Here is a 25,967-nt window from a genome sequence, read left to right as displayed (position 1 = left end):
TTGTTTCTGAGCTTGCTTGTAAATGCCAATGATGCTTGATGTGGATATTTCTTTCCTGCTTCTCACTGGAGAAAGCAGTGCCTTATTTTGTGATAAAGCTGGCTTTTCATGGTCCTGTTTTTTTCTGGCCACTCACTAAATAAATACATTGACAATGTAGACATAAATATTTATTTTTAATTATTTTACTTTTTATTAGATTTTGCATTTGGATATATATTTAGGCATCATCAAAGACTACTTTATCATGTAGTCAAAATTGCTCTATATTAATTTTTTCCCCATTCATTCCCCATGGTGATCATTTTTGACTGTAGTGTGACTTTATTTTTAGGAACATTTAGCCTTTTTTATAATGTCCACTTTTTTGTGTGTAAAAGTGCTACAAAGGTGAACAAGTTTTGTGCAACTCTGATGAAGTAAAAAAGCTTAAAAATTCAAAACTTAAAAAAATTCCAAAAAGCCACAAACACACTCTGGTTCAAGGTCATTTTATTCATATGTGCAGAACATACGCATAAATCACTTTAGTAAGCATTAACATATTTTTCCTCAAGAAAAATTTAATTGACAACATTCCAGAGAACAAACCACTAAATAACATGGAGTGAGGCTGTGGACGTCTTTATGTTTTCATAGTGCCATTAATTCTGCTATCACTTCAAGTAAAATTATCACTCTTTATTGCTGTTAATGGGAAATATAAGCTTCTTATTTTAAGCTTATTTGTAGTTGCTATATGTTGTAGTTGCTATATTGCATATAGCAACTACAGAACGAGCAAAAATGTTTCATAACTAGAGCATTTATTTTTAGGCACTTCAATCAAAGGTCAAGGTAGTAAACTAGCAGTAACATTTGAGACTAAGTCTATAACTGTCAAATCAGGTGCACTCTAAAATTAAAAAGCAACAGCATAAAAACGTCCTTGAAGTCCTACAAATAATGAAAAACAAACATGGATCAAAAACATTCACTTGGGTACAGGAATAAAAATGTGCATTACAATTCCTTTGCTGTAAATATTAACAGAGTATTGACTCTACACAGAAAAGAAGACATTCAATATCCACATAATTAGAATAAAGATACATATTATCTTTAATTTAAAGTGAGTGGAGAAACATAGCAGAATAAAAGAATGCAACAGAAAGTCTTACAAACGGACACTAGACCATAAACAACTAACATTGTCAATATTTCCCAACAGACAGATGAGCTTGCAGGAAAAAAAATAGAGTTCAGAAAGTACAGAGAAAGAAAATACTGCAAAGGGATATCAAGTAAAGAAATGACCAATAGCCCTACATACAAGTAAAAAAATTCAATCAATAAATGCTTTAACTGTTTGTTTTGACCATTATGGCCAATGAAACATGGCCACATAATCTTTCATTTGGCTCATTCAGAAACAAACAGTAATGGAATGTGCACAGAATGAACAGAACGCCCGCCTTAAGCCAGATTAAAATACAAAGATGATATACATTCACAGCGTGTATGACTCAGAATGGTCATAACATTCTAGAAACCTTAAACAACTTTACGTGCATTGATTAAGATTATAACACGAAAATTAGCAGGGTCCTTAATACATTTCATGTAAACTATTATGCTACAAAGAAATTTCATTGCACTTTTCTCTTCAAAGAGAAACCAATTACATTAATTACAAAAGCAATTACAGAAGTTGAGCAAAACATTTTAAGATCAGAATGTGATCTATCATCTAACTGTCCAGTCCATCGAGGAACTCTCCTTCAATGATGTGCTCTAGGCGTTTCATGACCTGATCACTACTGGGCGGTGGGTAGTCGGCGGCATAATGCGGGAGGTGTGCGGAGGAGCCATTAAAAGAGCAGCACAGGGTGCTGAAGAACGGGACGAGATCCACGATAGAGCAGAGAGAACGTAGCGTGAGCAGAGGAAACTCCACTCGATCTGTGCTTGACTCTCCAGCTGTTCCATTCAGCTCCTGAACACACATTCAAGATATTTACAGACTGAGAATTGGGTCTATTTGTGAAAAAGCACCATATTTACTGGTTCACTGGTGCTCTTTCACAGATACATTGAAGCATATGTTTCTGTGCATGGAGATCTTACCCCATAGCGTCGGTTTATTCCATCCAGGATCCTAACAATATGCGGTTTACACTCTTGTTCACCTTCCAGCAGAGTGTTTCCTGGTCCATCATAATGGTCGACATCTACTTCAGGAATGAAAGCCCAGCGATACCTGGAAACAAACAAATACATACATACATAAAGTTCAGATATTAACAGATCATGAACAATGAATGTTACGGTGTGGAGCAGATCAGAAGCTATTTTTGTTGGGTCAGGCATTAAAGGTCACTTAGAAGTAAGAGGGAACCTATTGACCTTTACTGATAGCTGTCAATGTTGGGGCAACTATGACAGTTCACTTAGGTTAAAAATGTAAAAGAGCTAACACACACACACACACACACACACACACGTTTGTTTCTGTGAATTGTGGGCACTTTCCATAGACTTCTATTACTTTTATACTGACCAAACGATATTTTCTATTCCCTAACCCTAAACCTACCCCTTACAGAAAACCTGTTTGCATTGTTACACTTTCAGATAAACATCATTTACTATTTTTAATAAGTTTTTCCCTCGTGGAGACCGCAGGCCGGTCCCCACAATGTCAATAATTTCAGGTTTTACTATCCTTGTGGGGACATTTGGTCTACACAATGTAGCATAAACAAGTACACACGTATACACACACACACACACTGTGTGCTGTATTTCAAGTCTGATATATTCTCTGACAGAAAGCTTAGAATTTAGCACACAGTCTTTAGTTGAATGGTGATTTTTGGGGTTATTTTGGCAGTAAAATGAAACCATTTTCACTGTATGGAAAATAGTGGCTTTAAAAGATGTGAGGGCAAGTAAATGATGACACAATTGTAAACTTTGAGTGAACTAACCCTTTAATTCTTACATACACTATAGTTTGGGATTGATAAGATTTTTAAATGTTTTTAAAATAAGCATCTTATGCTCACTAGAGCTGCATATAAAAACAGTAATATTGTGAAATATTATTATATTTTAAAATGTAATTTATTCCTGATTCAGCAGCCATTACTTCAGTTTTCAGTGTCACAAAATCCTTCAGAAATCATTCTAACATGCTGATTTGGAGCTCAAGAAACATTTATTACCAATGCTGAAAATAGTTGTGCTGCTTAATATTTTTGTGGAAAACATGATGTATTTTAATCTGATGTACTTCAGAATTATCTGATGAATATAAACTTCAAAAGAATTGCATTTGTTTGATTTTCAAACATTTAAAAATGTATTCCCTGCCATTTCGAATCGATTTAATTTATCCTTGCTGAAAACAGTAACAATTTATTTAAAAAAAAATCTTACTGACCCCCAAAACTTTGAACAGCAGTGTATATTTTCTCATGTGGCCATTAGACGATGTCCAACCACTGATTCTGTTCTTAAGAAGTTTAAGTAAATTACAATTTGACAATTCATAAAAATGTTTTCTTATTTATCACTGCTATGGCAAGAGTAAACGTGCCAAACATGCAAACACACAGTTCACTGGAGTCTCACATTTGAAACAGAGGCATGTGCTCAGGAGGGAAGGACACAGCGGTGTCCAGGAACTTGCAGGCTGACAGGTACATGTCCAGCTCTGCCTGAGGGAAGAGTAGACCATTCTTGTCATTGCCACCCCGCAATTTACTCCTGAAACAGAAAGATATATTTTTTTTAAATGAAGGGGCAAAATACATACTAACATAATTTTTCAAAAAGGAAGACTCACTTTGAAACTTTATCATCCAGTAGTGTCTTCTGAAGGCGGTTAAAAATGCGTATCTGAAATATTAAACAAATATTCAAACTGCTCCCAGAAATAACATGCAAAACAACTGATTAAGCATTTGAAAGCAACCAAAAAACAAATACTCTTAGTGCGGCGTATTTCTTACCAGCTCAGTGACCATGATTGGCCAGAGAGAGGTGAGATGTTGTGGTGAGATCCTCAGCAGGAGAACACGGAACATGAGGAACATCTGGGCTGACACTGATGGGGTCTGTCCCACACGCAGGTTCTCTGTTAGACGCTCTAGAATATATTTGATAAAGAAAGTGTTAGCTGGACATTTTTCTATTGTACTTTACAAGAAACCTTTATTTGTTTTCCACACAGACTGAGTGATACCTTGTATGAGAGGCAAATAGAAGTGGTACTGGTCATTCTCTCCACTAAACATGGCAAAAGCCTGTCGTTTCAGTAACATAGGCTTCTGCTCAGCGCTGTTGAAGAGCTTCAAAGAACTGCTCTGCATGCCTGCACATGGTACAACATGAACACACACAATACAAGTCAATACACTGATCATACACAAAATAACTAATGCAAAAGAATGTACATATACTCACTCATCAAGTCTTTGAACATTGTCTTTTCATGAGTCAGAAGATGGTCTATGATGGATCTCCAACTAAAGCACAATATGTGAGTTTAGTGGCTTCAACATCAAACTCTTGATTTTGTTGTTTATTTGTTGCATTTATTTGGTCAAAAATACAGTTAAAACAGTAATATTGCTGTTCAAATAATTAAAAAATATATATAGTCAGCAGTCATTACTACAGTTTTCAGTGTCACATGATCTTTCAGAAATTATTCTAACACACTGATTAGGTGCACAATAAACATCTCTCATTGTTATTCATGTTGAAAAAATGTTTTGCTGCATAATATATTTTTGTGGAGACCGTGATAAACCATCATTCAAACGTTTGGGGTATGTTAAATAAAAAAAAGAACAGTACTGACTACTTTTATTCAGCAAGGATGCATTATATTGAACAAAAGTGACAATAAGGACATTCATAATGTTACAAAAGATCGCCATTTCAAATAAATACTGTTTTTTATTTTATTTCTATTCATCAAATAATCTTGAAAAACAACCATCATGTTTTTCACAAAAATATTTAGCAGCAAAAACAATTTTTAACATTGATAATAATTAGAAACATTATTAATAACTGAGTACTACGTAAATCATGTGATTGGAGTAATGGCGTCTAAAAAAAATTCAGGTTTGCCATTACAGGAATACATTACATTTCAAAATATTTTGGAGTAGAAAATTTCATTTGTAATAATATTTCACAATATTACTGTTTTTACTGTATTTTTGATCAAATAAATGCAGCCTTGGTGACTGGTGAGCACTGAGCATAGGTTAGGAAAATGATTTGAGCAATATTTGACCATTTTGACATTATCGGCATGCCTTGAAAATTTTTTATGTTGTGCAAGTGTATCTTACTGGCAGGAACACAAGGACTCCATTGTGAAAAACATTGGGTCCATGAAGAGTTCCAGCACCTCTTTCTTCCAAGCTCGCTTAGTGTAGGCATATCCACTCAGACTGCTCAACAACTGAGCACCCGCACAGAAACTAGGCATGTTATAGGCACTGAGAAATAGAAATTGAGAAATGAGTGTGTTTTAAATGAAAACTGCCATACATATGGCCACTGCCAAATTAACAATGAATAGACCAAAGCTTTCTAATTAAGCACTAACTAAGCATTTTTAATCACTATCACAAGTGTATAATTTTTGGCAAACTCACCTGTGATTTTTTAGATAGGGAAAAACGTAATAGATAAGACGGGAAATAAGAGGCACGGCTTTCTCCTTCTCATCACTGCGATAGACCATGTCCAAAAGAGGAGCCAGAACCTACAAATAATTAGTACAAATGAGAACACACTGTTTATCTGTTGAAATTCTTGATACCTGTCGATCACATCAGCATAAATTAAATTCAGTAAAATAAATACTGCCATGTTTACTTACAACTGCACTTTATAATTTAATTAATATAATTATATTTTCTTATTATTTTTGCATTGCATATCATGTTTGCATTAATGGCAATTAGATTTTTTTCTCCCCCCCCCCCCCCAGTATTGCTACCAATTCCATTCAGTTATAATCTGGAGCCCTGTGTGTGTGCATTTCTTCTTGTCTCTTACCTCAGCAAGCAGAACCAGAGCTTGTACACTGAATACAGATGGTGCTGAAGATGACACCATAGCACTGCCCTGGCCTGCACACTCTGAGAGAAAGACAGAACCGAGTACATTTTAATACTGCCTCTGTTCACAGTAGACAATATAGCTAGGCAGTATTATTATCAGATTATATCTGCAATACAGCAATGGGCATTATACTGAAAGCACATGTATTTCAGTGTAGGTTTACCCTCAAACTCATTGGCATCATGGTCATCTTCATCTCCCTGAAGACAGACTTGAGGCTGTGCTTTCACTTCCAGGTTACGACTCAGCCAGCTAGTCTGCTCAAGAGACGAGCCAGCCACAGCTCCCACAGCTTCTAGTATGCGCTGGCTCACTTCCTGTTGAGAGTACAATTACTATGTACTTTAACAGGTTGGTAAAGAAATATGTTGGGTTATGTTTTTCTCCTGCTTAGCAATCCAGACAATGTCTGTTTAAACTTTTAGTTTTCACTTACTATATCAACACAATACTGGTTTTGCTCTCTCTCGCTGTACCGGTCTTACCTGCAGTTCTTTAGTATCCCTCTTGTTGTCGATATTGGGAAGTCTATTTACACAGTCATTAAGGATGCTGCAATAGTAAAATAAACAAAGATTGGAGTTTCAAAAGATGTTTTACCTTTCAATAATATCTAACAATTGTTTCATGTAATTATTAAGAGATCTCTAAAAGAGTTTTCTGGCTGCCGCCTTCTTGAAATGTTGCATTAGACAACTAGGCAGTTTCATACTGGTCTATTTGCACTGGTTGAACTGGCACCAAACGGTCCAGGACATGTTATGCACCAGAGGTTAATATTTAAGATTAGGGTTTGTTCAAATCTCTGAACCTAAGTATGAGAAAACGTAATAGTGACCACATAATTGTATTTACTTGAGGAGCAAGAACTGTCCAGGAGGGGCGAGATTAAGCTGGATAGATTCTCTGAGCAGACAGAGGAGAGGATTGATGTTCTCCTGAAGAGCTTGAGCAGTGAGACTGCAAAAAAGACCATATAGGACATTTCCATCAATACTGCACTAAAAAAATTCACCTTGTACAAGAATATAGTCGAGGGTGGATCTTCCATTAAGTAGCATTAACTTTAGCCATCGGCATGAATTAGATTGCAACAGTTCACTAGACTTTGATCATTTTAAAGTAAATTACATCATATGATAGCAAATAATATAAGGTACAATTAAAATATGAGAATGATGTTACCTTTGAATGTAGACGTAGCTGAACTGTAGCATTGGAATGTCAACTAATGCAGTCTTCTGATAATTAGAAAGAGAGTAAACATTAATAAATGGTGTAATTCTACAGGTAAATGTACCATTTTTTTTAAGTTGTAAAAATGCAGATAATTTTTTCTTAGGGTTAGGATATAGTACTTATAACTAGCTGTATATAAAAACAAAATATATTTAAATGGAATGTCACCATTTAGACTGCTACGTAAATGTGTGCATGCATACCTGATCTCCTTTGATCTGATGGGGTTTCTTCACCACCTCTCTGATGAGCTGCAGTATGGTGTCCGTACGGAGTGTGTTTAGTGCCTTCACTAGATCCACCAAGGTCATTTGAGAATCACTAGCATCTGGTAAAATCTATGTATGCGTACACAAACACACAAAATTTAAAAACATAATTCCAGACACCTACTGGATGATATGTAATTTTGCATTCTGATATCTATTGTTCACCTTGTTTCTGGAACGTCTTTTGCGACTCTTCCTGCTACTCCATACAGCGGCCACAGAGGCCATGACCTGCACCCCAAACTGCTGAGTCAGTGGCATCAAGAACTCCAGAACCTTTTGCCTCAAGATCTACAGAGAACAAAAACACATGACTGGCACCACTAAGCGGACAACAATACAGCAACATCTTTATGTAAACTAAATTTTTTGTTTAGTTCATGTATCAAATATACCTTTGTGCCTTTAAAATACACAGAGGTGGGTGAGGCTCTGCTGCCATGGGTGGAGTCACAGCCCTTGACCACACCCCAGAGTAAGGCCATGCTGCTAATCATGTGCGGAAACTCCTCCAGAATGGCATTACTAGCATTTCGTAGGTCTGGAACATCACAGCCTGCAGTCTACAAAACAAAACAAAACAGATGAGAACAGAACAGAACAGAACAAAACAAAACAGTCACATTAGTGTTTTGAAGTTTCAGTGGCAATCCTGGCATTTTTGATACCCATGGCAAGATCAGACTTGTTTGCAACTACAACTGTATGTCAGTGGATTTATATTAGGAAAAGAAGAGTATTTGGTTGAATTTTATAATGTGATTCGTTCACACTGACTGATATGCCAAACTGCAGACCGTTTTTGCAAATAAACCTACAGTGCTGTAGCAACCAACATGAAAGTGACTTAGTGACCTTCAGAAATGTAATCACTGTCATTGTGAATGGATGACACAACAGAAATTTGGCTCCCTGAATGAATGCCCAAGTCACCTTTGCCAGGATCCGCCACTATTTGCTTTAGCAGGTGCTTTTATGTCTTACTTTCTTGTGGTCTAGAAGACAGTAGTGTGTGATAGTGGTCAGTCCTTCCAGTAGTGTCAGAGTATAGTCAGGCGCTATGTTCTCCCTCTTTAAGGTACCACTAAAGAGAACAACGAAATATGCATTAAATTCAAGCTATGATTGCAATAAAACAACAAAAAGTATTTATTGACACCTTATCGGTCAACACTTAATGTGCACCCGCTCTCACACAGATGCAAACAACCACACACATTACTTACTTGTGTGAAGCTTTGATTCCATCGTGCTCGTGCTGTTTAACAAGCTCATCCAGGTTCCTGCAGATCTGGGCAATTATGGGTGATACAATGATGGCCAGTGATCGTCCTAAATACGGCAACACTTCACAAAGCAGAGTCACCCAGGCTGGGTGCATGGCACAGCCATACTGCGGGTGCAAAGCTCGGGCTGCTGCTGACACAAACATGCCCTGAGTGGTGATAGGCTGACTGGCTACGTAACGCACTGCTTTGATGGACTGCTGGAACATCACAGCTGTTTGCCACTCTCGAGCCAAGGCTGAAGATGGAGGTTCTGCACGTCGCTGTGGGTTGGAATTGCTTTGATCATGATCTTGTGCTTTGGTGTGTGGTGGACACACGTGGTGCTCCAATACAATAAGAACCTTCATAAGTTTCAGTAGGGCAATCTGAAGTGGGTGCTCAGCCCAGATCCCATCCCGGCCAAAGTTGATCAGGCTCTCTTCTGAGATCTCCCCTTCATCTCCTCCTTGGTCTTCTTCAGGCAATTTGTGCTGTTCTGGCCGATCAGCTCTCTGGCAGACATACATGGAGGCAGAAAGCATTAGAAGGATGTATTGTTGCACCTTGTAGCCCCAAAGAAGGTTGCGCACCGCCTCCAAGCTAGCAGTTCCCTTTGCTTCTCCGATTTGAGCTTGCTGGGCCACCCTCACCAACTGGATCATCAACTCTGTCAGCACCTCCACGCTTTTCACCTGGACCTCCCGATTGGCTTGGAGTTGGCGAGTGGGAACGCTAGCATAGGAGGGATAGTGAGAGCGGAGATAACGCATACACAGGCAGGTGAGTAGCTCTAGCAGGAGAGTTGGTGAAGAGGAAGGAGAAGATGGTGAATGGAGAGGAGAAGATGCTGGCTGGGATGGGTCAGGAGTGGCTCCACTTGGTGGAGTTGAGGTCTGCAATCGGCCGTAGAAGCTGCCACCGTCCTGAGCCTGACGGTGCCTCTGCAGAAGGTTCTGGATGAGGTTAAGATGGGCAATGGAGCTACAGTCCAGAGAAGTACTGGAGAGAGCCTCCACAAATGGCTCTGCACTAGTCCGGAGGATGGTGTCTAAAATAGTAAAGGCATAGAGAATTCGGCTGCTCTCGTACTGCTGCTTATAGAGCAGAACATGGCGGAACAGCGAATCTACTGCCTCACGTTTCTCCCGCTGACGCTTGAGCAACCGGGACTTGGCCATAGCCTCCAACTGACCATCATCTTCATCACTTGAGAGCGAATCTGAAACCTGCGTGCGTTCTGAATCGACCCTCTGCAGGCCGTTGGCCACACCCTCCTCCTCTACACTACCATCATCATGACGCTGCAAGTAAGGGGCGGAGCTTGAGCTGGAGTTTTCAGTGGAGTTCTGAGTGACACTGGTGTCTGCAGATTCGGTGTGTTCACTTTCCTCTTCTTCCTCTTCTTCTTCATCCTCTCCCTCAGTCTCTTCGCTCTCACTCCGGGACATTGTTGGGGAGTCTGGAGGCGTTAGTTCTGGATCTCGTTCCAACTCTGCCCACAGTGCTTCACGGTCTACTATGGTGATGCGCCTGACAAGGCTTTCTTCTGTTTGGCAACCGGGAGTTATGTTGTCTCCAACACTTTTTGTGATGGATCTGTCGCTCCAGGTCAGTGCCTTTAAATGACCTAAATCACATATACAGTAGAATCAGACCCCACAGCGAGAACAAGAATGAACTCTTGCTATTGCTTTCAGTCTTGAATGTTATTTGTGCAAATTACTATATTCATTATTTTAGATATAGTGGTATATTACAGTTTACTTCATATTAGTCTCGTGTAGCCAGACCTTCAGACTGACGTCAGACGTTTCTGGGAACCTTGGCTGCTTTGAATGACCTAGGAACGCCCAAGAGGCCATATGACTGACAGGTGAACCAACCAATCACGTTTCGTTTTGTGCCGTATCATGTTTAGGGGTGTAGAAATGTCCCCACAATAACAGTCCGGTGTGTAAAACCGGATGTATTTTAAAGAGTCTATGCCATGAACTTTACATATTTCACATAGTTTTGAAAATCTGGCATTGAGTTGATCCTAATAAGCGCTCATTGTCACAGTTGTAAACACAACATTTGTTTTCTTCCATAATGGGGTTTGGCGCCAATGCCATCTTTGTTTCCAGGTGGAATGTTAAAGAACGCTATGCACATGTTTTCTTGAAATTCTGTAGAATTCAACCAATCAGATGCCGACTTCGAAACTCCTGAAGTGTTTTGAATAGAATTTTGTGTGCCATATGCATTAGACGTTCAGCCAACAGTCCGTGGGTGTGACGTCTGAGGCTGAGACTAACTTCATATTATAACTGCCTTACATCAATTTAAATGGATTCTTATTGCTAATTACTGATTCAAATTTTTATTACAGAAATCTGGTTCATTTCAGTTTTTACACTGCAGACCTAAAAATGTACCTTCTAAACTCAAGCATAGGTAACACTGTGTGTAGTGATCTGGTATGTGTGCATGTGTGTGTTTTGATTCCATACCAACAGAGAGATTCTGTTTGATGCTTTGTATGGGTGATCTCTGTGTTCTGGGGTCCAACAGTAAGAGCAGCACCGGTTCCAATATACGGACCACATCATTGAGAGAGAGAGCCCGCACCAACCAGTTCTGTGCTGCGGCACTAACACTACCATCCTGATTGTTCAAACTATCTAGTACCACAAACAAAGACCTGAAAAAACAGAAAGATATAGTGAACACTAAGTGTATATGGCACAAAAATATGGGAGAATATTACTGAAGTAAGCAAAAGTTTAGATAAGAAATATGTATATGACTTGTCAAAGGAGCGGCTGAGAGAAGTGCTGCGATTGGTCTGGATCTCTCGTGTCAGGTGCCACAAAACCGAGAACCTGTGGAGCGCCTCCAGACACACAACCTAACACACATACACATACACATTTTAATAAATGTTTATAATTGTGTGTAGATGTATTAATTGAGGAAAATGCAGTACCTTGTCTCCACTGAGTAAACCCAAGCAGATTATGTCCTCGCAGATGGATGCAGATGGAGCCAAGCAGTGAAGCCGATAGAAGAGCTCCACACAAGATACATGATGCTCTCTACGCTCCGTGTCCAGCTGAGCCCATAAAACCTGAGATACACGCTGCAAGAGAAATAAAACGAGAATTAAAGTGAAGAAAAAAATGTCACATTAAGAAAGTCGGATATTAAGGAAGGCAGCTATTTTTTATGTAGACGATAGGCACACAAGTACAACTCCTATCTACTTGAATGGAGAAAGACTGAATTAAACCAGTCAATATAAAATTTTAATATCGTGCAAATTTAGCACTAAAATTGTACATAATACTATCATAAATGTTGTGTTTTTTATTCCTTAGCATGCTAGTCCGGGTAGTCCAGCTAACATACATGCACCTACACAGAATAAAAGGAAATAGGCGATGCTTCTATCAAAAGGGCAATTGGTTCTATTAACTAAATTGCAGGACTTCCACAAAATCATAAAAAACCATCCGGCGCATTTCCTAACCCTTGTAATGTCTCTGGAATTAGCCATTTATATATCATATTTTTTCTAGTGCTGTCAAACGATTAATCGCGATTAATCGCATCCAAAATAAAAGTTTTTGTTTACATAATATATGTATGTGTACTGTGTATATTTATTATGTATATATAAATACACACACATACAGTATAGATTTTGAAAATATTTTAATGTATATACATTTATATTCTTATATTTTATATTATATATAAATATATTTAATATATAAAAATGTATTTAAATATACACAGTATACACACATATATTATGTAAACAAAACCTTTTATTTTGGATGCGATTAATCGCTATTAATCGTTTCACAGCACTAATTTTTTCAATTCACAACACATGAAGCTATACGAAATGCAACTTGTTATTCATAATGTGTTTTACCAAGTAAAAGTCTGTGGAATCCTCCAGAGTTTTGAGAACAGCTGGGTAGATGGGAGGCAGGGTGACCATTTGCAGCTGTCCGCTGAGTGGGTTTGCATCAGAGTTCTTATAACGTTGATTTTTATCCTGAATGACGAGGGCTAAAGACTGAGAGTGATTGATCAGCTCCAGCAAAGAGGAGATTGCAACATGTTGCACCTACAGACACATAAAAAAAAAGATTTAATAGAAAATGATTCAGTTTTGGCAATGCAACTATTAAAGGTAATTTTTTCACGTCAAAATACTTTGTCCTACTGTGCAGAGGCAACTCTAAATAAGCGATTTGTAGGCCAACGATCCTGAATATAAACAGTGCATCGCTATCAAAACATTGTTCTGTTTGTTTGACAATATCAACTTCTGACTCAACCAATAGTGTGGGTTTGGGGGTGGGACTATCTGTTTCTAAGAACATTGGTAGACGATGGAGTGTGTGGAAATGTTTAAAAAGAAATTAATGGTGGAAATAACAGACAACAAGGTTTTTGAGAATATCATCTTGTATGTTCCATTGAAGAAAGAAAGTCCTATATCCTTGGAATGACATGAGAATGAGATGATAAGAGAATTTTCACTTCTGGGTGAACTTGTACCTGGTAGTCTTTCGTCAGGCAACACAAAGTCATCAAGGACCTCAGCCAGTCAGGAAGGGTTCCCTCAATTCCTGAGGAGAGAAACACTCAGTTTTTTGTAGAAGAACAAATCTGTGTGCTGTGACATGCTACATGAAAAAACATAGTTTAACGTAGCAGTGGAATACATTTCCTTTATTCACCTGTCTTGTTGAACATAGATGTGTGCAGGTCTTGGTTCTCTTCCTCAGTAAAATATACGGGAAATGTTGTGCATTCCAGTAGAAGCTGGCAGACCACAGTGAAGGCCTGGCGGCACGACTCCGTTATCTCCCCTTTGCTCTTTGACTGGAAATTTCCCATCCACTCCAACTCGGCTGGTCTGTGGTCTTTACCTCCATCCCTAGAAGACCCATGAAGGACATGGATCCTCAGTTTACTAGGGTTGAAGAACTCAGCAAGTCTGTCTTTGATTAAACCCAAGTCTCGACTCCCTTTTCGTTTTGATGGAGACCGTTTACTGCCTCTAGGGGAAGCATTAGGATCTAGCTGATTTGCTTCTTCCTGTTTCTTCTTCTCTGGATCTATGACATCTAACAAATGCCTGAGAGATGAACATGAGTGAGAGAGAGAGAAAACGAAAAGGCAAATACAGTGAGCATGGATACTGCTAGTTGCAGGGCCAAAAAAGAACACTATTAGTATAGGGCCCTCTGGGGGCCTCAACAAACTTCCAAGAGGGATCATTTAAAACATTTAAAATAAGACAAATCAAGGTTTAAAAGTGTGCCTTCTATGTAATTAATAAAACTCAATGGGAACTTTTGTAATGAATATAGATTTTTCTAGTTATGCCAAACTTTAAAATAATTTATTGAGTAGAATTTTTGAGAAAAAAAATTAAAAAATTGAATCCTTATCATCGATCGTTATAATCCTTATCTAGTAAATTATAAAAAACTGGAAGAGACTTTCTGGAGTCAGAAATGTTCCAAACCACTTGCTTACAAGAAACTGGGCAATAAACACGGCTTACGGCTTACTATTTTTAAAAAGTAGTATGAATACAAAATGTAATGCCAAATGTTACATTATTGTCACATGACCTCACTATGTAGCATTTTATTTCATCCATCCAGTTATCTTAGTAAAACAAATATTTTGCTCTTTTTAATCAAATTATACGCAAAATGTAATTTTTTTGTGCATTTACCACACTGAAAATTGAAGGTCAAGTCAAGTGCATTGCATTCTGGAATATATTATTCCTTGCCGTATTTTCTGGTTGTACAAGCACATTTCATCATATCTTCCAAGTAATTTGAGTATTTCATGCATACAGAAAAAATTACCAAATTACCTTGTGATCACAGATGCCAGTATGTCCTGCACACATTTGGACATGTTTTCTATAGTTCCTCCTCTTCTCCACACATCCTCTGCTTCAGGGTTCACATCAGAAGCAGCATCTGATCCATTACGGCCTGGTAGGAGGTGCTGTTCAGATGGAGATGCGCTCAGGCCTAATCCACTGTCTTCAGAGCGCAAAGGAGGGTATGGAGCTACACCTGGCTCTGCCTCTTGTGTCTCCTGTCCATTTAGACCGCCCTCACTGGAGCTGTCATCATGGTTACCATTCACCTGGTCACTTTCCTTGACTTTGGTGTTGCCTGTCATCACAATCTGTATTTGTACAAAAATAGAGCCCTTTTAAAACACACATTTCCAAACTATAATATGAATGGCATCTAAACTTTAATTGTCTGATCATCAAAATGATACACTAAATGCAGTTGTAAACATATACACTACCATTCAAAAGTTTGAGGAGAGTAAGTTTTTATTATTATTATTCTTCTTCTTCAGTAGGATGCATTAAGTGAGACTTAAGACTGTTCCTTTGTTACAAAAAATCTTAAAAATAAATGCTGTTCTTTTGAATTTTCTATTCATCACAAAAAGTATTACAGTTTCCACAACAATATTACACAGCCCAACTGTTTTCAACATTGATAATAATTAGAAATGTTCCCTGATCGTGATTTTTGAAGGATCATGTGACATTGAAGACAAGGTAATGGCTGCTGAAAATTCAGCTTTGCCATTATTATTTTAAACTGTAGTAATATTTCACAATATTACTGTTTTTACTTTTGTAAAATAAATGCAGGCTTGGTGATCATAAGAGAAACATAAAAAAAAAATCATATCAACCACCAAACTTTTGGATGGTAGCGTACAGTAAAACTGACCAATCTTACCGGTGTTTGCTCCAGATCTTGTGCCTGTGATTCAGCCTCCATGTCCATATAAGCCACAGGCATCTGGGTCTTACTGAGCACTTTAAAACATGCTCTCATGGCCTGCGTGAGCTCCTGTTGGCTAAGGGATGTCATGTGACTACGCAGTGATTGCAGCATGCTGCCCAACATCTGTGGCAGATACTGCGTTTGAATCTCTGCATAGAGTTCCTAATAAGAAAGCCAAGAAGTGGAATGAGACAAAATGACCAAAAATTTGTAAAATCTTTCCAAAGATGAACCACAAGATCATACCAAAGGAATAACATCCAACAGGAAGATAATGAGCGTTGAGAGCTCAGTCACTGAGGGAGGGCTACTCCAGTCTTTAGATGGATGCTTCCTAGCTGGATCACTCAGTGAGCTAAGAAACGAACATAATAATAGACATAATCTCATTTATGTTCATTTAATGCTGTTTAGTATGAGTTTGTGTGTGTTTACCTGAGACAAATCTGGAAATGTCTTGTCATGTAGTCCCAGAGATAATTGCTGCTCATAGCACTCACAAGCATATTGACAGTCTTTATGATCTCAGAGGAGTTTTTATTCTCCTTGATTTTACTGCACAGATAAGTAGACAGTGAACAATCAGAAACAGCATTCATTGTTGTATTAATTCTTTTTGTACATCTCTACTACCATTCAAAAGTTTTGGGTAAGTACGACTTTTGGAAAGAAGTTTCTTATGTACACCAAGGCTGCATTTATCTGATCAAAAAATACAATAAAAACAGTAATATTGTAAAATATTTTTACAATTTAAAATAACTGTTTTCTGTTTTAATATATTTAATACATTAGTTGTGTTGCTTAATATATTTATAGAAACTGTGATACATTTTTGCAGGATTCTTTGATGAATAGAAAGTCCAAAAGAACAGCTTTTATTTGAAACAGAAATTTGGAACAATGTAAACATCCTGGCACTTTTGACAAATGTAATGCATCTTTGGTAAATAAAAGTATTAATTTCTTTAAAAAAATTAAAAAATTAAAATCTTACTGACCCCAAACTTCTGAATAGTAGTGTATATTCACTTACAGCAAATTTAAATTATACATTTCATTAGTATGTTAGGGTTCAAACAGGGTTTAGATCTGATTGGCCAATTGCAGCATTTTGCAGTTGGATGTATGACTGTTATGCCTGACAACCAGTTTTGAACACTGTGATTGTTTCACATGTTTCTTAGCACTCTGCAACCACATATAAACAAAGTTCAAATTTATTTGGTAAATGGGAAAGCAATACGTGGGATGATGTACAGTCAGGCAGTCATTACTGTAAAATAAACCCCTTTAGGATGATAAAAGCCTGATCACCATGTCAGGTTAACTTGAGATAATGTACATTATCCCTCACTCATTAACTCACTAAAGCAGGTTTTACTTCTATTTTGAACCCTCGTGTAGTATTAGATCTGGACCCTGACATTATTTGTGTTCTCTGGTAATCAAAACCATGACAGTGGTGTTGCTAATACAATTCTCTACTAGTTAACCTACGGGGAAAAAAATGAGCATTGATTCCTTCCCTCTGACCTGTTGAGTTGGCTGCCACTGAGGCTGGAGTTGAGATTGTCCTCTCCCAACATCACTTTACAGTAGCTGTAAAAAGCTCTGACCACCTCTAGCAACACATCAGACAACACCAATGGCCCTGTGTGTGTGGGAGAATGCAAAGATATGCATAATTATAAGTAAAGTAAAGCTTTTTACAAATTGAACTATGTGGGTGTCTTTACCTATTTCAGATTTGTCCAGCAGGCTAATGATGATGCGAAACGGTCTGAGATACTCTATTAGATTGTCTGGGTTGGCCTCTATATCTTTCTGCTTCAGAATATTCACCACAGCCTATGAACAAAATGTCAAATAGGAGTTGTGTTCACCATACATGTACAAAATGCAAACACTGACATATAGGGAATGTGTAATGTGAACTGCAGTTCGGTAACACTTTAGTATAGGGACCAATTCTCACTATTAACTATTTGCTTATTAGCGCGCCTATTATTAACATATTGGCTGTTTAGAAGTACTTATAAAGCACATATTGTGCATGACCATATTCTACATACCTAATCCTACCCAATACTTAAATTTAACAACAACCTTACTAATTATTAATAAGCAGCAAGTTATTAGTTTATTGAGACAAAAGTCATAGTCAATGGTTTGTTAATAGCGAGAATTAAACCTTAAAATAAAGTGTGACCCTTTAGTTCTAATTGAAAAACATTGACTAAGCTGTTATGTAATGTAATTTGAGTAGAGTCGAGTGAGTGAGTTATCTTCTATACCTGCACCAGTAATTCTCTGGAATGTGTACTGAAGTAGAATGCAGTGTATTGCTCCACAGTGTTAAAGCGACTGGAGTCTGCAGCCACCATTCCTCCTTTGATGTCTAAGCCTGAAAAAACACAGAATCACTCATTCAATACTTTTCAATTTTGAGCCTAACTATTCTTTTAAAAGAGAAATTCCATTTATTTGATAAAAAACAGTATTTCTGTGGTATTGTGTAATTTTCTGGAAATTTGTCAGCGATACCGAGCATCCATGCATAGAGGCGTCGATTCAGAGACATGTCTCTCCTGAGCAGGGTGAGTGAGGCAGCAGACACCACACTGATCAGCTCATCTTGATTTAGTGGAATAGCACATTCCTCAGGATCCTACAGACAGGATTATTTTAATAAAATATTTCACTGGTGGTCTGGGACAAGATGACTGGTTACACAAATGTAGATGGAATTAAAGAAAGAAAGAAAAAGAAGAAGGATAACCTGGCAGGTAGTGAAGGGGAAGAAGTGGAGAAGGATTTCCAGCATGTTTCTCTGGACCAGAACATTAGAGTCTTGTAAGGAAAGACAAACAGCTTTCACCTGGAGCAGAGAGATGGGGAGGTGTACATTTCAATTACGCAACTCCTTTAAAACAACAGACCTTAGTCAGAGTTAGACACCATGTGTAATTTGAACCAAACGACTGCCTGTGAGGAAATAAAGTACAGTCTGTAAAGTAGAGTACACACTCACCACTAGTCTGTGATCTCTTCCAAGCATATACTTCTGTTCTCGAGCAGTGACTGAGTGGTCAAAGTGTGCGACGATGAAGAGGGTGGCTGGGAGCCGTACCAGAGGACATATAAGCAATGAACCCCACAACGCCCCATAAAACACAGACTGACCAACCAACACTGACAACTTCACAAGCAATGCATCCGTCCTGAGACAGGAAGAAAGACAGTTAAGAACAATAATGAGTGCTGTAATGATAACGCAGCATTTTTTTAAAGGGATAGTTCACCCAAAAATCAAAATTCAGACAATTTATTCACGCTCATGTCATATTTTTGTCTTCAAAATATATTTTGTGCTCAACAGATGAAAGAAACTCATACAGGTTTGGAACAACATGAGGGTGAGCAAATAATGACAGAATCTATTCCAGTAACATTGTTTAAATAATATGGGGGGTTTTAACATATTCAATGTAACATTTCCAATACTTTCAAACAGTAGCTTATAACATTAGTCAATGTTTAGTCCATGTTTTTTTTTTAAAGCTTGCCTTTTTCTGACCTTCCACGTTGGCATCCATCCACCATATTCTCTGACAAACTTTATGTCTTGACTAATCTAAGTCTATGAAAGTGCTTAGATATCCCATGTGCTTAGATAATTTTAAAGGATTTATTCAAAAATATTTTAAAATGTTGTTGCTGGGCCACTTACAACAGTGACACAAGAACTTGTATTTTAAGATCAATAAGGATACATACTTTTCCTCCAAGTTAATCAAGATAATCTCACTTAACATTCAATTGGTTACAGATTAATTGAGGCACAGTTGTAGTGAAAGTAGTTCAGGGTACAATAATGAGCATGTTGTATAAATATGAATAAAGTTCAGGATAAAATCTCTAAAGTGTCACCATGAGAATCATTTATTGTCTGGTGTTAAGTTGCACCTCTCATAGACCTCCGCGCCCTCTTCTAGTCCTGGCAGTAGGCCCATGATAAAGGCCTGCAGGCTGGGTAACAGCGCCCTCTGAAGAGGCAGGAAGTACCGCTCATACAGCGTCAACAGAACTGGCTTCACCGACATCGCTGCATGACCCAACAATGGGAACAGTCCTGAGCTGTATACACATGAACACAAAAATACCACCATAACTGCCTATGAAAGTGAATCTGTTAACAAAATGGGGTTATATTTTAAATATTTCAAAAATGCAAAATGTGTGTTTGCCTATTTTGTATCAGTTCTCATTATTACAGTAAAAAAAGAATTAATATTATTATAAGATACTATTAATTCACTTTAAATATACTTTAATATTTAAAATATATTAATACATTTATAGTACATATTAACTTGTGCTGATATTAATGTAAGTGAACATTTTCTGCACTGAAAAAAGTAATGCAGTAAATGTGCTTATTTGTCATGAATATGAATTTTTTTTTTTATTATTAATTTTCTTTTTTTATTATTTTGGGGTGAAATATGACCTTCACATTTCTATGTAGGATTCACCCAGTGTTTATCATTGACACTAACCTGTATATGAAGAGATCCTTGGCTAGCCATTTTGTACCAATGATTTTGAAAATGACCTCATAGGTCTCAAGTGCTTTGAGATGGACGCCGCTGGGCAGGGCAGGATGCAAACACTGAGCCAGACGCTTCCCGATGATCAGCCGTCGCGGTAACAGCGAGTACTTTAGATTACTCTGGAGAGCCTGAGAAACACAAATAATGGAAGAGCAGAGCAGGATGGATGGTGTAAATAACTGCAAAATTATACTGACTGGTCAAAGTTTTAAAATAATTTTTTTTATAGGTATCTATATAAATCTAAAAAATCTTACAGACTCTAAACTTTTGAAAGGTAGTGTTTATATAAAATAGTTGAAAATGACTGTACATACATACACATACTATACCACTAAAACAAGGCTAATTGTAGATTGATTACATCAGTAAAAAAATGACTGTCAAGCTAAGTTACTAGCTTTCCGCACTTCAACACATATCTCACTCAGCAACCACATTTGCTGAACAGGTTTCAAACAAACTACCAACAAGATCTCAGAGGAGGAACTAGGCTTAGTTTGTTATTGCACAGCTCTTGAAACATGTTTTACAAGACATACCATCAATAATGTCACCCGATATATACAAAGTGAACATACTTTGAGTATGTTAAAAAGGAGACTGTTGATCATAGCATCACGTTAGATGTCAAATATCTGAAACAAATACACAAAACCTAATAGATATCACTCCTATCCATGTTGTTTTGTAACTCGCGTAATATCCGGAAAGTCCCACTGAGCAAACAAGAAAATCACATGCCATGTAAAGGATAGGGAGAGAAAGAGATACATTTTAATAAGACACCAGGTTTTTCACATCTGCACATAAACATGGAAATGTGTTTAGAAAAAAAGGAAGAGGAAGAGGAAGGTTGAGATGAAAACTACAGTATTTGTCTAATCTTAAGGACAGTTTACACACGTCCTGTTCAACTTATTTGAAATCATCTGCACTTTGAACATGAGTGATGTGTTTGAGGTCAAGCAGTAATGTTATACCCTACGCCTTTATTCAACAGAACTGAAGATTATAAAGGAAAGTCTCTCACTTCTCTAAAAAAAAATAACTTAAACTGAAATAAGCGAACTTCCTCCTCTACTTGCAGAGGGAAGTAAAGCCAAAGTGTGCCTTTTTAAATTCTAAAATACTTCTCTACTAGTTTAATGTGAAACTATAGGCAAGACATTTATAAATTGATTTCTCTGAAGCATAAAAACTGTCTCTGCTGAGCTTTTTAAAACAGGAATCAGTAAAGAGCTGTAAGAGTTTTTAAAAAGTTGCTCATATTGACTCTGTTTTTCAACTGAAGCGAATGCTCACCTAAGTGTATTGATTTGTTTTCTCCAGACTTTACCTTGTTGAGTTTTCCTAGTGAGGAGATGAGATCGGCCCATTCACTAGATGATTCAAAGTTCCGCAGCGCCTTCTCAATGACAGCTGCGTAACTGCGATAACGGTAGTCATTCTGAAGCTCGGCTTCCTCAGGATCCATCATGCCTCAGTCACGTCCCAGCATCCTTAGCATCTGTCTATGAAAAAAAAACAGACTTCTCAGGAGAAATCCTGCATCCCAACTCATGAGTGCACAAAGAAACAAATGCATCAAAGTAAGGGTGAAATCCTGCTAATGACAAACAACTTCTTAAATAGAAATGTACAAAGGGTTAATAGCTACAGTGGTGCATACTAAGGCAAGTATGAGTTTGAACAAACTACTAACCTTAAGTATTAAACTGTGTGCTGCACACATAAACTATACTTCAAAACATATGTGGCTTATTAAGGAGAGGTGTGCTATCACTTTTCTAAGCAATCAGGCTTATGATTTTTACCTCATGCCCAATACATGGGTGAAAAAATTCAATACAGTAAATGGAAAGAGAGAACCAAGACATATTTAGTTCCTAGAAAGCACAGAGTAAGAACAGTAAGCAACCCTAGCAACTCAATTATGAACAATTTTCCAGATTTTGTGCTGAAGTTGAACCAAACCTAAAAGCAAGAAGAGAGCAGCTTTTCATTGTGACATGATGGTGTACTATTTAAATGATGCTGAACAAAATCATGCCACAGTAAATGGTCAATTGTAAACCAAGTGTATACCAAGTCTATAACATGACACTATGGCAACAGAGTATATTGTTGTAAACACATGCCTGAAACAATTTATACTGCTGTTTAAATGTTCGGGGTCAGTAGGCCTCTGATGTTCACCAAGACTACATTCATATATTTAAAAATATAATAAGAACGATAATTGTGAACAATTTAAAATGACAGTTTCCATCATTTTATGTTTTCAGCAGCCATTACTGTACTCAATTTCTCAGTTAAAAAAAAAAAACTCTTAAATGGTAGTGTAAACATATCAGGGGTGTCTTCTCTCTGCCTCCTGAAAAACAACTGGATGATAAATAAATGACAGTAAAAAAAAAAAAAATCTAAACAAGCAGCATATAATCCACTCATTTGTTCTAAAGTAATACTGTCCAACAGAGACATCAGCGGATTACAGAGGGACACATCGTCTCTTTTGCCTCCCTTGAGCTCATTGTTCTCACAGAGGTTCTAATACATGCCACAAATGCAGGGGATAACAGCAAAATACAGGCAACAAATCACATGAGAGGAGTCAGTGCATCCATAGCACTATGATTGGCTGATTACACTGTCAATGTAATCATATTCACAAATCTGCAAATCAGCCTCAATGAGTCAAACTGGTGGAAATTAATGGAATAATTGCAGCGCAATGACTCTGAACATAACCAGTAACAGTCAGAAGACATATTGACAAAATAATTGCAGAAGACGCATCTGCATTATTCTGTGTTGGCCATAAGAAATAAACACACACCAAAACCAACAGACAGTATAAGATAGATTATGGTCTCCGATTAGATATGGTGACATCTGTTAGCTCCCGGTGATAAAAGCCCTGAGAACACACACACATACATGCATGCAAACACATACTGTGACACTTACATCTGTTCAATCTGATGCTGTGAGCATCAAATGGGCATCTAGAGATTTACAGAGGATTTAACAGAGAGAAGCAAGCCCCAAAACACGTGCCTGTTGAACACAAACCCACCTAAACAATCTGATTCATGTGTACTAGTACTCTTAATACTACCTGTTCAGCTTTCTGTTCTTACCACCCAGAAATGTACAAGACAACTCCCATGATGGATTTACTCATTACAGTCCAATTAATAAGCTGCTGAATATCAAGTACTAATTTCAGTTCCTGCACTTCATTCACACATCAAAGAGATTTTGTGTATTACAGGGGGAGGCACAAAGCCAATATAGCAAACATAAACACTCACACAATTATCCTGGCTTATGTTCTTAATATCAGCAGCAGCTTACGGTCATTAAAAAGGCTGCAAGGAAGCAACAACAAGCCTTTAAAATGATGATGGATGTTATTTATGTCTTAAAAATTAGAGATAAACTTTCAGAAAATAAGGTACAAAAATTGTCAGTGAGGTGGCTCCTTTTCAAAAGGTAAATCTTTGTACCTAAAGGGTGCTTATTGGTACCTTAAAGATACATAAAAAGGTACTGCCCTAGTGACAGCTTTTGAACCTTTTTTTGGGATTGTTTGATGAATAGAGCGTTCAAAAGAACAGTGTTTATTTGCAATAGAAATCTTTTCTAACATTATAAATGTCTTTACTGATACTTGTAAACAATTGAATGTGTTCTTTGCAGAATAAATGTATAAGCTTAATTATCAATAAAAGTACTTGTTTAAATAATTGTATTGACCCCAAACTTTTGAATGTTATTGTAAATGTCATGTATAATCACCCATTTACTGTACTCAATTCATGCACTGCATATTGTGAACAATCTCCACCTTCTAAAGCAAGGAGACAGAATTGATTTGTCAGCCACTCTACAAAGCATATAAACAACCAGCTCTCCCGAGGCCATGCATTTATGATATTGGTCTATTGATCTGGTCATTAATCGTGCTCCTCTTAGAAGCATACCAGTGAAATCAGTGCACTGGGCGCCAGAGAAATGTACAGCAAACGGATATATATGTGCATGTGATAAATACCTAGGCCTTAATTTAAGCAGTTATAAAGGAGGGGTTTTGCTAAACTCCTTTCACAATATTTGAGCAACAGTTTCATTCAAGCAACAGTGAAGCAACACAACATGCAGAGACCTGTTATGTAACTCAAATCTGTCCTTGTTGCATCCAGTGACTTCATGGCTACCACACAGAACATCATATCCAATATGCATATTCAAAGACTATTAAACCCTCGTTCTTTCAAACCCACACATTTTCTATAGGTGTGGAATGGAAAACGTGCGGCATTAAGTTGGATGGTTGAATGCATTTAAATAAAAATGATAAAATGCAATTAAACTAAAGAAGCACACGTTTTTAACAAAACCTGTTTCACCTACTGCTGGGACAATAATATGCAGCATCCATCATCACATATAAATCTTCTTTTTGAACTACAGCCTTGATTACAGAAATACTATTAGTACAGCATTTACAATAAACTACTCATTAAAACTGTATGACATTCACTAGGCTACATGTCAGATGTTATTGTGAGAACTGAATGACTCACTCACTGCAGCAAAACAGGATGGTCGACAGATCACAGGGTCTCGTGCCAAATAACCGTACGATTTTAGATAAATCGACAGTTTAAAAACAGTAAAAGGCGAGCGCAAGAGAGGGCAGATACGCCATATTAATATTCAAAGCTGTAGCCAGCAAGAATGGAATCGCTCAGCTGATTTCCACCAAACAGTTCATTTGTGTACACTTCCTGATGGGAGGAGGGGGACGAACCACGCGGCGATGACACGGGGGTGTGGCGGTGACATACAGGATTATACGCTTTTATTGCATGCCTAAATTATATTGAGTTCGTTTAAATAAAGACAAGTAATTTGTAATAACATTGAACTTAGTATCCGTTTTAGTGCTGGGCGAAAACAGGGTATTTATTAGACAGCTACATTCTTTGCCAGCTTCCCCCCATTCGTTGGTATCTTCCAGGATGTCATCTGTTTACTTTTCTTGCACCAAGCTGTCACATTTTGAGGCGGCTGACCATCAGTACATTAATGATAATAACAACGCATGACAGATTATGAAGCATAGTTTACCAAGGCCTCGTTACACCATAAATGGCTTAGAATATGAGAAGTAGCTGAATGAACATCAACTGAAAACATGGATAGATGAACAGAGAGACTGTCAGACAGATATGTAACATTATATAAATGTGACATTTATATAGTGCATACCATTCACTTTTATTTGTTTATTTATTGAAAACGAAGAAGAAATGAATACTTTTATTCAGCAATTATGCTTTAAATGCATCAAAAGAAAGAGTAAAGAAATAATGGTACAAAAGATTTCCAGTTCAAATAAATGCTGTTGTTTTGAACTTTCTATTTATCAAAGAATTCTGAAAAACTGTATCTTGGTTTTCAAAGTTGATGTTAAGAAATGTTTCTTGAGCACCAAATCAGGATATAAGAATGCTTTCTGAAGTATCATGTGACACTAAAGACTGAAGTAATGGCTTCTGAAAATTCAGCTTTGCCATCACAGGA

The 25,967-nt window shown here is 37.4% G+C and overlaps 1 protein-coding gene across 2 annotated transcripts; it reads right to left on the bottom strand.

The window, feature by feature from the left end:
• Positions 1-482: 482 nt before the first annotated feature.
• Positions 483-25,142, bottom strand: dop1b (DOP1 leucine zipper like protein B). 2 transcript variants are annotated; one of them, XM_016255977.1, is made up of 39 exons: positions 24,965-25,142; positions 21,709-21,883; positions 20,316-20,497; positions 19,723-19,893; positions 18,788-18,977; positions 18,536-18,634; positions 18,301-18,424; positions 18,051-18,160; positions 17,493-17,604; positions 17,290-17,407; positions 16,189-16,308; positions 16,000-16,108; positions 15,706-15,915; positions 14,805-15,127; positions 13,648-14,048; positions 13,466-13,536; positions 12,831-13,028; positions 11,877-12,029; positions 11,698-11,798; positions 11,401-11,591; positions 8,867-10,535; positions 8,625-8,724; positions 8,036-8,203; positions 7,806-7,931; positions 7,575-7,709; positions 7,318-7,373; positions 6,988-7,092; positions 6,618-6,684; positions 6,296-6,449; positions 6,067-6,149; positions 5,661-5,770; positions 5,352-5,501; positions 4,450-4,511; positions 4,229-4,357; positions 3,996-4,132; positions 3,830-3,882; positions 3,616-3,750; positions 2,107-2,239; positions 483-1,975 (listed from the first exon to the last, which is right to left on the bottom strand). In XM_016255977.1, the coding sequence occupies exons 2-39, from the start codon at positions 21,847-21,849 to the stop codon at positions 1,730-1,732; spliced, it is 6,942 nt and encodes a 2,313-aa protein (XP_016111463.1). In that variant the 5' UTR covers positions 21,850-21,883; positions 24,965-25,142; the 3' UTR covers positions 483-1,729. The 2 variants fall into 2 exon arrangements, with proteins under 2 accessions (XP_016111463.1, XP_016111455.1); XM_016255969.1 differs by having other exon boundaries at positions 24,969-25,142.
• Positions 25,143-25,967: the final 825 nt, after the last annotated feature.

This window comes from Sinocyclocheilus grahami, unplaced genomic scaffold (genome assembly GCF_001515645.1).
Source record: "Sinocyclocheilus grahami isolate Dianchi unplaced genomic scaffold, SAMN03320097.WGS_v1.1 scaffold28.1, whole genome shotgun sequence".
Taxonomy (NCBI): Eukaryota; Metazoa; Chordata; class Actinopteri; order Cypriniformes; family Cyprinidae; genus Sinocyclocheilus; species Sinocyclocheilus grahami.
This window is presented reverse-complemented; position numbering and strand designations above follow the sequence as displayed.

What these genes read in the sequence shown, in the direction of transcription:
- dop1b (XM_016255977.1), bottom strand. Translation starts at nt 21,849, where the DNA reads ATGATGGATCCTGAGGAAGCCGAGCTTCAGAATGACTACCGTTATCGC. An exon ending in CACTAGGAAAACTCAACAAG is followed by an intron (nt 20,498 to 21,708) that starts GTAAAGTCTGGA and finishes TGTGTTTCTCAG; the next exon opens with GCTCTCCAGAGTAATCTAAA. An exon ending in CTCTGGTTCTGCTTGCTGAG is followed by an intron (nt 5,771 to 6,066) that starts GTAAGAGACAAG and finishes AATTATTTGTAG; the next exon opens with GTTCTGGCTCCTCTTTTGGA.